Here is a 13,301-nt window from a genome sequence, read left to right as displayed (position 1 = left end):
TTGACTAAGTAGGAACTGTTTACGGTACAGTTTCAAGGATATCTGTACCTTGGATTTATGGCTTCGTAGGGTCTGCATTACACTAGAACCCCACCGTCAGCTCTTACCAACTGAAATCGGGACTCATCTGACCAGACCGCGGCTTTCTAGTTGTCTAGGGTCCAATCGATATGGTCACGAGCGCAGGAGGGACGCTGCAGGCGATGTCGTGCTGTTAGCAAAGGCACTCGCGTCGGTCGTCTGCTGCCGTAGCCCATTAATGCCACATTTTGTCACACTGTCCTAACTGATACGCCCGTCGTACGTTCTACATTGATTTCTGCAGTTATTTCTCGCATTTTGCTTGTCTATTAGCACTGACAAATTTACGCAAACGCCGCTGCTCTCGGTCCTTAAGTGAAGGCCGTCAGTCACTGCGTTGTACGTGATGAGAAGTTACGCCCGAAATTTGGTGTCCTCGGAGCACTCTTGACAAAGTGGATCGGAAACCTTTTCACACGAATCACTTGAGCTCAAATGGCAGCTCCGCCAATGCGCTGCCGTTTTAAACCTTGTGTGCGTGATACTACCACCATTTGTATTTGTGCATATCGATATCCCACGACTTTATCACCTCAGAGCATAATATATACACTCACACACAGGTAATGATATAAAATCATAAGACTGTGAGTAAACACCTGAAAATAGCACAACGCCAAAATCAGTTGATCGTATGAGATAAATGACTGTGATCGTAATACAGCCAAGGTGGAAAATTGAATTATCTTTTGATAAATTTGTGGCTATGGGGAACGACATAAAAAAACTTATTTGTCGCATTGCGCTTCGTTATGGTTCCCCCAAACTTGCTTTTACGATAGACATTTACTGGCTGAGTTAAGAAAAACCATGATGAAGTCTATATTAGAAATTTCTTAATGTGTGATTTAACTTCAGTCCCTCCACAGACAGCAAGCGCAAATAGTCTAACAGAGGCCCATTCGGATGCGGAAAACCTCCTAAAAGCCACATATAGGCCGGACTGTTAACCAGTCCTCGTCGTTAGTCCACCAGTTCGATTCGCGACCGATTCGTCTCCCCGCATCCCAGAAGCGACATGCCAGTACGTGCGGCTACCAGGGAGGATCAGCTATTCTATTAAGTAAATTCCGGTTTTGTGTGATAGGTCTCATGAATAGATAAGATAGTTATTATAGCATAAGTCGTTTAGATTTTATCATGTATTGTTTTGACTTATCTCCTACGAACGTATGAGTATACGAGTATTTGCATATACTACAACTGTAAGGTATGATAAAAGCGTATGATGACCCAAATCTGGGGAGGATATACGAGCTTATGAATAAATAAATAACTACTGCTTGTTCATCAAATTATAATCAACTTGATTCTTAATTATTGACGGAAAGTGTAGCTACATGCCAGATTTAAAAGAACACAATATTTCAAACATTGGTGAGGGTTTACAAAACCTCGAAACTTAGCACAGACCTCAATGGAAAATGCTTTCGTTCGTTTCCACAAGGTAATACCTCTCGAAATCTTACATAAAATCGAAAAAGATTCTCATCTTATGTAAAGTACATCAGCGGCAAGAGACTATCAATGCACATTATCAATAATAATGCTTCCGAGCACAGCGCCAGTAAAGCAGGGCTATTAATCACGGTTTATTCCTTCTCCAAAGAATATGTAGTAAAATATTGCAGGATTCGAATCAAGAATAGCTGCAAATGTGAGTAATTTAGAAGTAGCGAAGCGATTTGAGCCACTTAATTATGACAAGTCTTCCGGTACAGACTGTACCAATTACATTTCTTTCGGGGTGTTTTGAAGAAGTAGCTCACTTGCTAAAAGTCGTATATAATCAATCGTTCTCTGGACGGAAGATCCACACCTAAAGACTGGAAAGTTGCACAGATGACACCAATGCACAAGAGAGGAAATAGATGTAATACGCTGAATTAAAGGCCCATATCGTTAATATCGGTTTGTAGTAATGTTTTGGAACTTTATAAAATACCTCAAAGAAAACGATGTGTTCACACATAACCATCACGGACTCAAAAAATACAGTTCTTGTGAAAGTCAGTTGGCACTTTATTCATGCAGAGTAATGAGTGCTATCGACAGGGAATCTCAAGTTGATTCCATAGTTTTAGAGTTCCTGTTTTGACGCCGTACCTTGCAAGCGGCTACTACTCAGATTGTGTTTCTTTGGAGTATCGTCGCAGTTGCATCACCAGAAGATCAAAACAAATTGCAGAATGACTTAGATAAAATATCTATGTGGTGAGAAAATTGGCAATTGACCATAAAGAAGAGGTCGTCACGTAAGTGCTAAAAAAATCCCTTAAATTTCAGTTACACGACACATCACAAAAATTTAAAGATTGTCTATTCGAATAAATATCCAGGGATTACAATTACGTACTACTTAAGTTATCATACAGTACATGTTGTGGGGCAGGAGAGCTAGAAACAGCGTTTTATTGGCAAGGTATCTATTAAGAAATTGCCTTCACTACTCTTGTCCATCCTCTTCTGGAGTATTGTTGCACCGTTTGGGATTGTTACCTGAGAGGACTGACCGAGGACATCGAAAAAGATCAAAGAAATGTAGCTTGTTTTTGTTACCTCGAAATATGAAATATAGTGTCACAGGTACGATACTCGAGCTGGATTGGCAGTTATTAAAACCACGACGTTTATCGTCGCAGCAAAATGTTGTCACCAAATTTCAATAACCAATTTTCTCTTCAGAACGCGAAAATATTTTCTTGACTCCCACCTACATAGGGTCGGGGGGGGGGGGGAGACAATCGTAATAAAATAAATCAGAAACCGCAAATTGCAAGTTCTTTTTCCCCACATGCTATTCGTGAGTGGAACGGTGGAGAAGTAGGCTTAAAGCTGTTCTGTGAGTCCTCTGGCTAACACGTAAGTGTGAATTGCAAAGTGGTCGAGCAGAAGTAAAGGAAAGGTACACTGATGAACCACGGATGGCTTGCAGGTGATGGTGGTTGTACCGACGACGCTGTGGCTTCTGGACCCGCTGGTGGGCGCCGGCTCTTCCGCGCGGCGCCTCCCGATGCCCATGTGGGTACCGGCGGGCCTGCGCTCCTCACCGGGTCACCAGATCCTCTACGCCTTCCAGGCTCTCGCCATGATCACCGTGGTCGAAGCGTCGCTCTACCTCGACGTCTGCTTTGTCGTTCTCATGCTCAGCGTCTCCGCAGAGCTGCACGTGCTCAATGACGCCGTTGCCTCCATCAACGCTCCAGCAGTTCTGGTCAGTAACTGCTCTAATTGGACATAAATTTGACAGCATCTCTCTCTTCTAAACAACTCTTGCCTGACATCTCTAGTACCATTCTATGACTCAAGGCGTCTGAGATTATTATGTCACTCATCTGTCATACCGAACGCTACAAACTTCAAATAACTACAGACACCTTAAAATCTGTTCGGTGTATCTACAGTCCGTATTTCTAGAATCATGTATCAAGGCTTCATGGGTAAACTTCGTCTGCTGGTAACACTAGTGGGAGAAAGAATCAACTTACTGACACAGGAGATTAAAGAGCGTTCTTTCCTCAAATGGAAAAGTAGGTACTACTGAGTTGACTTCAGCACGAAACATTGGCTATCCACCATCGGACACATACACTATTTGATGAAATCTATTACTGGACTTTAATATGGGAGGGATCCACCCTTCGCTTTTGTAACGGTTTGAATTCCGCTGGGGACACTTTCAACGAGGTGTCCGTGGAGGAATGATAACCGATTCTTCCTCAAGAGCCAAAGCCGGGAAGAGTATTAATGTTGGAAGCTGGGTTCTGGAGTGAACTCGACACTCTTAGCTCATTCCGCAGCTGATCCATGGAGCTCAGGTCAGAACGCTGGGCAGGACAGTCCATTTCAGGAATTTTATTGTCCAAAAACGGTGATGGGCGAAGCAGTCCAACCGTGAACTTCATTAAATAGCGGCCCATAAATATGCGACTTTTTAACGTTTTATGTCAATAAATTGGATCTCAGCACTTTACACTTCTGCTACATGCGAAAATACGATGGGTATCTCGACATAAAGTGTTAACAAGCATGTCTGAACTTAAGAGATGAGGTACTTGCGTTTTTAACTACTGAGAGGCATGACTATGCGGACTTATATGCAGTTGATGAATGGATATCTAAGCTGGCATAGCTTTCCGATATTTTCGTACATTTACATGAACGAAACAGAAAAATAAAAGGCAGAAACAAAAACATTCTGACTAGTATGGATAATATTCAAGGATCGGTTAATAAGATAAATTTGTGGACACAGAAAATAGAAACTGAATTGAGTGAGTTGTTCGTAACTGACTATAATAAGATTTTGATGGACTTGCCTAAAGACCATTTGATACTCTTGCAACAGAATTTCAAAAAATATTTTGGAGGAAGTGTTGAAGATTTTGAATGGGTTCGCAACCCATTCGTGGATTATAATTTAGGTTTAGGCTTACAAAAGGAACTGGCAGAATTGAAAGCAGACATTGAAATGAAAAATTTTAGAAGCGCCCTTGGATGTATTTTGCTTGTCAGTCAACAGAAACAGCCAGTTATCTCCGACATAACAAACATAATTACGATTTTGAGGAGACAGACATTTTGGTGCGACGTGTTGAATCCAGGTCCCTCTGGGTGTATCGTGATTAATAAAAGGTTGCGGAACGTTGATATAGTGGCCAATTCTGCATTACATTCAGATTACTTTTAATCGGATATATATGAGGTAATCCCCACCCCAACAAATGGAGAACATCGAGGGAAGCGCACAACCCTTACTGTATTCTTCCACCTGCAAAGCGTAGTGAGATTATGTGGTGGCTTTAGCGACCATACCTTTGATCGTACTGAAAGGAAAGCCAAATTGTCAGATCCATGAAATAGTCTTGGTTGAGTATTTTCGTTTAACAGGATAGGTGCTGTTCTAAGCAGGGAAACGCATTTTTCACAATTGCAATGCTCCACTCACACGACTGATGCGTCCAAGATTCGTTTGATGCATATGAAAATATCCTACAAATTTCCCTCCTTTGAAAATTATTCTATATCCTGTAATTTTTTTAATTTGAATAATTAAGACTACATTACCTACTTTCATTTATCTCTCAAAGATTCGTTTTAGTTGCTGAAATTGTATAAGTCACTGGATCACCATTCATTGTTTTCTACATACATTGCTATGATAACTCAGAGCGTTTTGGATCCCATAGATGCCCAGGTGTTGACAGATGTGAAAATTACCGAACTATCAGCTTAATAAGTCACAGCTGCAAAATACTAACACGAATTCTTTACAGACGAATGGAAAAACTAGTAGAAGGCAACCTGGGGGAAGATCAGTTTGGATTCCGTAGAAACACTGGAACACGTGAGGCAATACTGACCTTACGACTTATCTTAGAAGAAAGATTAAGGAAAGGCAAACCTACGTTTCTAGCATTTGTAGACTTAGAGAAAGCTTTTGACAATGTTGACTGGAATACTCTCTTTCAAATTCTAAAGGTGGCAGGGGTAAAATACAGGGAGCGAAAGGCTATTTACAATTTGTACAGAAACCAGATGGCAGTTACAAGAGTCGAGGGACATGAAAGGGAAGCAGTGGTTGGGAAGGGAGTAAGACAGGGTTGTAGCCTCTCCCCGATGTTGTTCAATCTGTATATTGAGCAAGCAGTAAAGGAAACAAAAGAAAAATTCGGAGTAGGTATTAAAATTCATGGAGAAGAAATAAAAACTTTGAGGTTCGCCGATGACATTGTAATTCTGTCAGAGACAGCAAAGGACTTGGAAGAGCAGTTGAATGGAATGGACAGTGTCTTGAAAGGAGGATATAAGATGAACATCAACAAAAGCAAAACAAGGATAATGGAATGTAGTCTAATTAAGTCGGGTGATGCTGAGGGAATTAGATTAGGAAATGAGGCACTTAAAGTAGTAAAGGAGTTTTGCTATTTGGGGAGCAAAATAACTGATGATGGTCGAAGTAGAGAGGATATAAAATGTAGGCTGGCAATGGCAAGGAAAGCGTTTCTGAAGAAGAGAAATTTGTTAACATCCAGTATTGATTTAAGTGTCAGGAAGTCATTTCTGAAAGTATTCGTATGGAGTGTAGCCATGTATGGAAGTGAAACATGGACGATAAATAGTTTGGACAAGAAGAGAATAGAAGCTTTCGAAATGTGGTGCTACAGAAGAATGCTGAAGATTAGATGGGTAGATCACATAACTAATGAGGAAGTATTGAATTGGATTGGGGAGAAGAGAAGTTTGTGGCACAACTTGACCAGAAGAAGGGATCGGTTGGTAGGACATGTTCTGAGGCATCAAGGGATCACCAATTTAGTATTGGAGGGCAGCGTGGAGGGTAAAAATCGTAGAGGGAGACCAAGGGATGAATACACTAAGCAGATTCAGAAGGATGTAGGTTGCAGTAGGTACTGGGAGATGAAAAAGCTTGCACAGGATAGAGTAGCATGGAGAGCTGCATCAAACCAGTGTCAGGACTGAAGACCACAACAACAACAACAGATGCCCATAAAGCTTATTAGGTAGACGCGGTTTGCACTTTGTTCACCCTGATGTAGCAGATGTTACTTTAGTTGTCAGTATCACTGCAAGTAATTGCGGTTGACAAGCAGTAGTTTCTATAGAGTGAAGTTATGAAATTTCGAGAGTGTCAATGGTGCGATAAGCAGGAGCAATAGTGATATGGCAGTTATGATGTTTCTGAATGTTAAAGTCGTGTTGCACGGCCGACCCACAGTTTAACGATTTAACGGCGTAGAAGGAGCATGAAGTTAAGACCTTTCTCGTAGGCAGATTTGTGGAACTGCCCTTTGGGAAGACTTAGCCAGCCAGTTGTTAAGTTCTGCTAAGTGGCTAATAAATATTACCAATATTTTATGCCATTGGTAACTATCCTCAGAACGCTTTTTCCTAATCAAATGTTGAATGTTTCAGTCCTGATGCAAAGTAAATCTCATATGGGTGACTGAAACTGCCTACAGCATTCCTACATAATCTCACTCACGATCAGGACAAACTTTAAATAATATGTCTTGAATTCTAAGTCGCAGTAACATAGATACTTCAGTGTTATAATTTATTTTCGAATCGTGTGCAGTATGGGTGCGTAGTTATTATAACTATTTTTTAACCTGTTCACTTTGACTTATTGGTAATCGGACGAGTAAAGGGGTTTGTTACATCAGAAAAACGGGTCGCCATCATCTAAACTACCAACGTGTGTTCTGATTGCTATTATTAGGGGGAAATAAAATAATGGTATTTCTTCAACATGTAAAGGCAACGGCTTTGCCGCTGTGGATACACCGGTTCCCGTCTGATCACCGAAGTTAAGCGCTGTCGGGCGTGGCCGGCACTTGGATGGATGACCATCCGGCCCGCCATGCACTGTTGCCATTTTTCGGAGTGTACTCAGCCTCGTGATACCAACTGAGGAGCTACTCGACCGAATAGTAGCGGCTCCGGTCAAAGAAAACCATCATAACGACCGGGAGAGCGGTGTGCCGACCACATGCCCCTCCTATCCATATCCTCATCTGAGGATGACACGGCGGTCGGATGGTCCCGATGGGTCACTTATGGCCTGATGACGGAGTGCTTCAACATGCAAAGTCATTGAATAATATGCTTGGAAACAAATTGTTTTATAACACCACAACGCTAGGCTCATGACGAATTGAAAATGTCCTTGATGGGTGAAACCGGCGTGGTGTTACAAAATACTGGGTGGTTATAACTAAACTGCAGCTGCTCACAGAGGTACAGTGTGGGCTGTAATTATCCTATGGCAACGAAACTTGGTAGACATTCTAATGCGTTAATGTGGAACCAATTGACATTGTAAGAAAATTACTTCGAGTTTTTGCCAAAAGTTGTAAATTTTGCGCTGTGTGCAAGGGAGATGTATAGAAATATTTCCATATGTAATAGGTTAAGAAAGGAATGTGGGTAGAAAAGCTCAGACAGATGGGAAAGGCATAACGTTCATTTTATTGTTAACCGCCGTTTACACGATTTGATTAGTATCAGCACCGGAGACGTCAACGAAATGCTGTACCCGTAAAACGGAGTGACAAACAGTTGCTCGCAGCAGTTCCAATGGAATCTGAGCAACGTTTTCCTGAATACTGGCCTTCACATCAGGTAAAGACCGAACATGTCCCCGGTGAACATTTTCTTTTAGATATCCCAAGACCCAAAAATCACATGGATTTAGATCAGGCGATCTTGCACGCCAAGCATCTGAAAAACCTCTGGAGGTAACGCGTTCGTGGAAGTTTGCATTAAGCAGATCTTTCGCTGTGCGAGTGACGTGAGGCGTTGCCCCATCTTGCATGAAAACAGTGGTTCCCACACAGCTGGGCTCTTCCAAAGCAGGAATCACATGCTGTACAAGGAGGTCTCGGTAACGTGCATACGTCACGGTACACTTGACAGACCCTCTGGGTGTATCATATTCAAAGAAGAACGGACGGAGAAAAAAAGGTGCTCGAGAACCCACAACACACAGTCACATACGGCAAGTGCAATAGCTCTTCGTGAACAACACTTGATTTAACAGTACCCCAAATTTGGCAGTTCTTTGTATTCACTACACCCTGTAATGTAAAATGTGTCTCGTCACTCTACAGAATATTGCCTGGCCACATATCATCAACTTTGATCAGTGCCAGAAACCGAAGAGAAAATTCAGAACGTTGCCATGGATCCAGATGCTACAGCTGCTGCACCATCTGGATCGTGTACGGGTACCAGTGTAAAATAGACTGCAATACTTTCCGTACTGTTGACCATGGAATGGACAACGCTCATGACACTGCACGAGTACTGTCACTGCTCGTGTGCTCGTGCTGCATGGCCAGTTAAAGTAACAGCAGCCTCGTCCATTACTTCCGTCGGGGCAGGATACCTTCCTCTTCCAGATGCCTCAGCAACCTCGCGTTTTGGAATTTCATTATCACCTTCTTTAAACCATTTAATGACATCGGGCCTCTCCTCAGATGTGTCAGTCGGCATACTCTCTCACGCAGCTCTGTAATTGCTGCCGTTCACATAAAACAGTTTCACTAATAGCACGCGGTCTCTCTCTTTTCAATTTCTCTTTAGTCTCATTATGGCTTGTCAAACGACAGCGTGGATGCCATACCGTGGTACAAACAGTGCACAGCGCCAGATTTGCGCTTGGCGGCCGCAATTGGAACTAATATTTTTTTGCAGTGTACATAGGCTCCACATTAATGCATCTCTACCAAGTTTCGCTGTCATACGGTAATTACATCCCAAACTGGATATCTGTGGGTAGTTGTACTTTAATTATAATCACCCGGTAGATTTGCAACTGGTGCAGTAATTTGTTTCTAAATAATTACTGCAGTTTTGTACTCTGATCCATCTGGACAAAAAAAGAAAAGAGTTATATATAATTATTACAGCTTGTTAGAGCAATGTTTTGAGACCTAAACAGTCGCACTTTGCTCAACAACCACATTTTCCGTTTAGCCACTTCTATCAGTTCTTTACATAAAAGTTCACGTTTTGAAATTACGTTTTTGAGTTACTTCACAGGGAATAGTTCATGACTTCTTTCTATATACTGAATGCAAACATGGTCCCTTATAAAAGAAATAATTTGTCATGTACTATAATAGTTAAAACGCGTACACGAATGTACTCGTATCAGTCCGCAGTCTGTAATTGGTGATAAATTCGCAATTCTTCACAAATAATTTTGCAGTGATTTTTTTTTTTGAAAGTCTAATCGTGTTTGCTGTCGGATCCTAAAATCAATCTGATTCAATATTTCGGGGATCTAACTGTCCCCCATCTTCAGGACATTGTTGTTCCACTGTGGATTCAGGACAGCGACCGGTCAGATATTTATCAAAGAAAAATCGCCAACAGCCGTATGTTTTCACAAGTTACTTTATTATATGGCCGGTTTCGGCATGTCATTAATGCCATTTTCAGGCCCCTTTGCTCTCTATGTACAGGGATCAGATACATAGATGCAACCCGTTGTCGTCAAATCTTCGAAGTACACACTCCACAAAAAATTCTGGGAATCTAGATACTGATGGCTCCAGTTATGCATGCATCGATGTATCTGATGCTTTATACATAGCGTCCATAGGGGCCTGAAGATAACACGTATGGCAGTTATTCTTTCCAACTTGTTGCTGATATACAGCTGCCAGTAACTGCCATACGTGTACGATAAATTTTATCACATGACAAAAATCTTGCATTCAACAAACAGCTACAGAAAGCCGCTCCGACACGCAAACATAAACAGGCTAGACTGTTGACTTCAGAATTAGATAAAGCGATCTCCAGTGACGAGAAGAAGTGTAATTTAGATGAGCCAGATGGATTTCAATATAATTGACATGATCTGAGAACGGAGCAGTAGGTAAGAACGAGCAGAAATGTTGGTGGTGGAAGTGTTATGATTTGGGCTGCCTTCACTACTAAAGGTAAACCATGCACTGCTTGATTGAACACTCGAATGAATTCTCAAATGCATACTGAAATTCTAGAGACAGAATTGATAAGAATGTATGAGAACCAAGGGTACGAAAGTCTAATGTTTCACCAAGATAATGCATCTGTGTAGGGTTCTCCTGCAACCAAAGAGTGGCTCGAAGGTAAGGATATCGATGTCTTGCTCTGGCCTGCACGTAGCGTGGATTTGAAACCCACGAAAAACCTTTGGGGAGTACTTGCAAACAATGGAACGCAATCTGAGGTCGTGTGTGAACTGAAAAGAGCGATACGAGAAGAGTGGGCGACAATTTTACTGCAAGAACTAAAAACCCTAACTAAATCAGCACTGTAGAGAATTTTCGAGCTAACTGGGGCGAACGGAGGGTGGAAAAAGTACTGACAGTGCTATAACACAACAGGATAGTGAGTGCCTTTATACCAATTTCCATCCAGGAAATGCAAACGCCATATTTTGTTACTTTTTCTACGAAAGAAACTATGTAATTCCGTCTTACATGTATATACTGCTTTCATAGTAAATTCGGTACATGTATGCTTCAGTCATCGTACTATTACTGTCGTGGAATCCTGTCTTTATACTGACTTCTACTACTGTACGTTATCGAGGTGTGATGTTTAATACCCTTGCTTCTCATAGGTTACAGGTCATACGTAGTCTGTGCTAGGCACCACATTGCAGAGAGCTGTCATGGAGAACCATAAAGTTAGAACGCGCATTCCCCGCGATTTTTACGGAACCATGGGGCGTATAATCTAAACAGAAGCGAGCATCCATTTACGCTCACAAAAATACGGAGCTGCAAAGCAGGCCTTTAAATAAAAGTGTACGGGATTCAGGATATGGTGCCTATCAGAAGAAAATTCGCTTCACAAGACTAATATTACGCATTCACAAGCCGCGCTGTACTGCAACCCTTTGATCACAGCTCTATAGCAGTCACACTGAGAAAAGGAAGAAACGCAAGCTACCGTGATACAGGCTTACTTACTTGATCTGGAACATAGGAAGCTTAGAGCTTGACGTCCCATCAACAACGTGGTCATTAGAGACGGAGCTCAAGCTCGGACTGTTTTGTTAAGGATGGGGAAGGAAATCGGCCGTGCTCTTTCAAAGGAGCCATGCCGGCATTTGCCTGGAGCGATTTAGGGACATCAAAGAAAACCTGGATCTGGATGGTCGGAGGCGGATTTGAACCGCCGTCCATCCGGATACGAGTCCAATGTTCTAATCATTGCGCAACCACTCTAGGCATTTGGTCTCAGGAGACGCGAACTCTTCTGTCAGCAAATCAGTCTCTAACTGGTCACAGTCCCCCGCGTAAGCGACTATCACTACTTGTTATCAAAAATGGCTCTAAGCACTATGGAACTTAACATCTGAGGTCACCAGTCCCCTAGACATAGAACTACTTAAACCTAACTAACCTAAGGACAGCACACACATCCATGCCCGAGGCAGGACTCGAACCTGCGACCGTAGCAGCCGCGTGATTCCGGACTGAAGCGCCTAGAACCGCTCGACCACAGCGGCCGGCTACTTGCTATCGTGGCCAACCCTTGTGACTTCGCTAAACATACTGTCACTGATGCAAATTTAGGCGTAAGTAACACCTACGTTGGATCCTTAACTTCATCACGATGTTATGGCGGATACTTTATCTCACCATCGATCGTATAGGCTAGGCAAAATAAAACTGGCCTGGAAAACATTTCACGCATCTTGCGATAGGCTCCCTGAGAGGGTGACATAAGTTACGCTGCCTATATTAAAGTATACGAAATATCTTTCCGGCCATTTTTATTACGTTAACGCTGTATTAATTTGTACCACGCTATTTTTCTTCCATCCTCCATCCGATGGACGAGTCCATCCTCTCGGCTGAGGGACATCGAACATTTGTTGCGTCTTACATATTCTGGAAACCAGATGTCCTCCAAAGGCCATGTCCTAGAAAAATCTCTATGTACTGCAGAGCGCTTCCGCTTGGACACCTTCCATTCATGTTCCGGCTTCGCCTCTCCCTTCAACCCCAAGACTACGCCTCCCACGACATCCTCTGACACGATGCTACAAGCTGTTCCTGCCTATGAGCGAAAACTATGCAGTGTGCTCCTTTAATTAATGTACAGACTACTCGTTTCGCTTATTACCAAGGTAATTACATTTTTCTACCTCCAAAAAATATCGCTTTGCATTTATGCATACTGAAAAACTTATCCCTTGAAAATAAATTAAAATTAAAAATTATAGTGTTCTGTGGGCTTCGAAATACAGCGTGGAATCGAAGATTTCACGTTATCTCAAATTATAAAAAGAGTCGAGTTACTACACTTCAGTTTCACACCTTACTTTACTCTTGAAGTAGGAGGTCATGAATAGTTCGATACTCCTAAATGTTTGTGTATTGTCACAGGCCTAGTTTACGGTACACAGTCCAGTCACATTAACGTGACTACCGTCAATATTCGCCGTCAACGTACAATAACCACTCACAGACGACAGATGGCGGCACTAGCAGTGGAAGATATATAAGCCATGTCGGGGGACGCAGGGAAAAGCGAGTCGTTGTCGTAATCCAGAAACGAAGCAATTGTCTTCCGTCCAAAAGAGCGTGATCATTCGTTTTCGGGCAAAGAATGAAGGCATTTGAGAAACGGCTAAGTTTCTAAACAGTTCACGTGCCAATTAGCCTAAAGTATGCCATGCCTGGCAA

The 13,301-nt window shown here is 42.2% G+C and overlaps 1 protein-coding gene across 1 annotated transcript in view; it reads left to right on the top strand.

Annotated features, from left to right (window-relative positions):
- Positions 1 to 3,019: 3,019 nt before the first annotated feature.
- LOC124739511 (odorant receptor Or2-like) overlaps positions 3,020 to 13,301 on the top strand; it is a 44,824-nt gene continuing 34,542 nt past the window's right edge. The window contains exon 1 of the mRNA XM_047248616.1: positions 3,020 to 3,295. Coding sequence (XP_047104572.1) covers positions 3,020 to 3,295 — 276 coding nt within the window. The remainder of the gene's footprint in view (positions 3,296 to 13,301) is intronic.

The sequence above is a fragment of the Schistocerca piceifrons genome, chromosome 1 (assembly GCF_021461385.2).
Source record: "Schistocerca piceifrons isolate TAMUIC-IGC-003096 chromosome 1, iqSchPice1.1, whole genome shotgun sequence".
NCBI classification, from domain to species: Eukaryota; Metazoa; Arthropoda; class Insecta; order Orthoptera; family Acrididae; genus Schistocerca; species Schistocerca piceifrons.
This window is presented reverse-complemented; position numbering and strand designations above follow the sequence as displayed.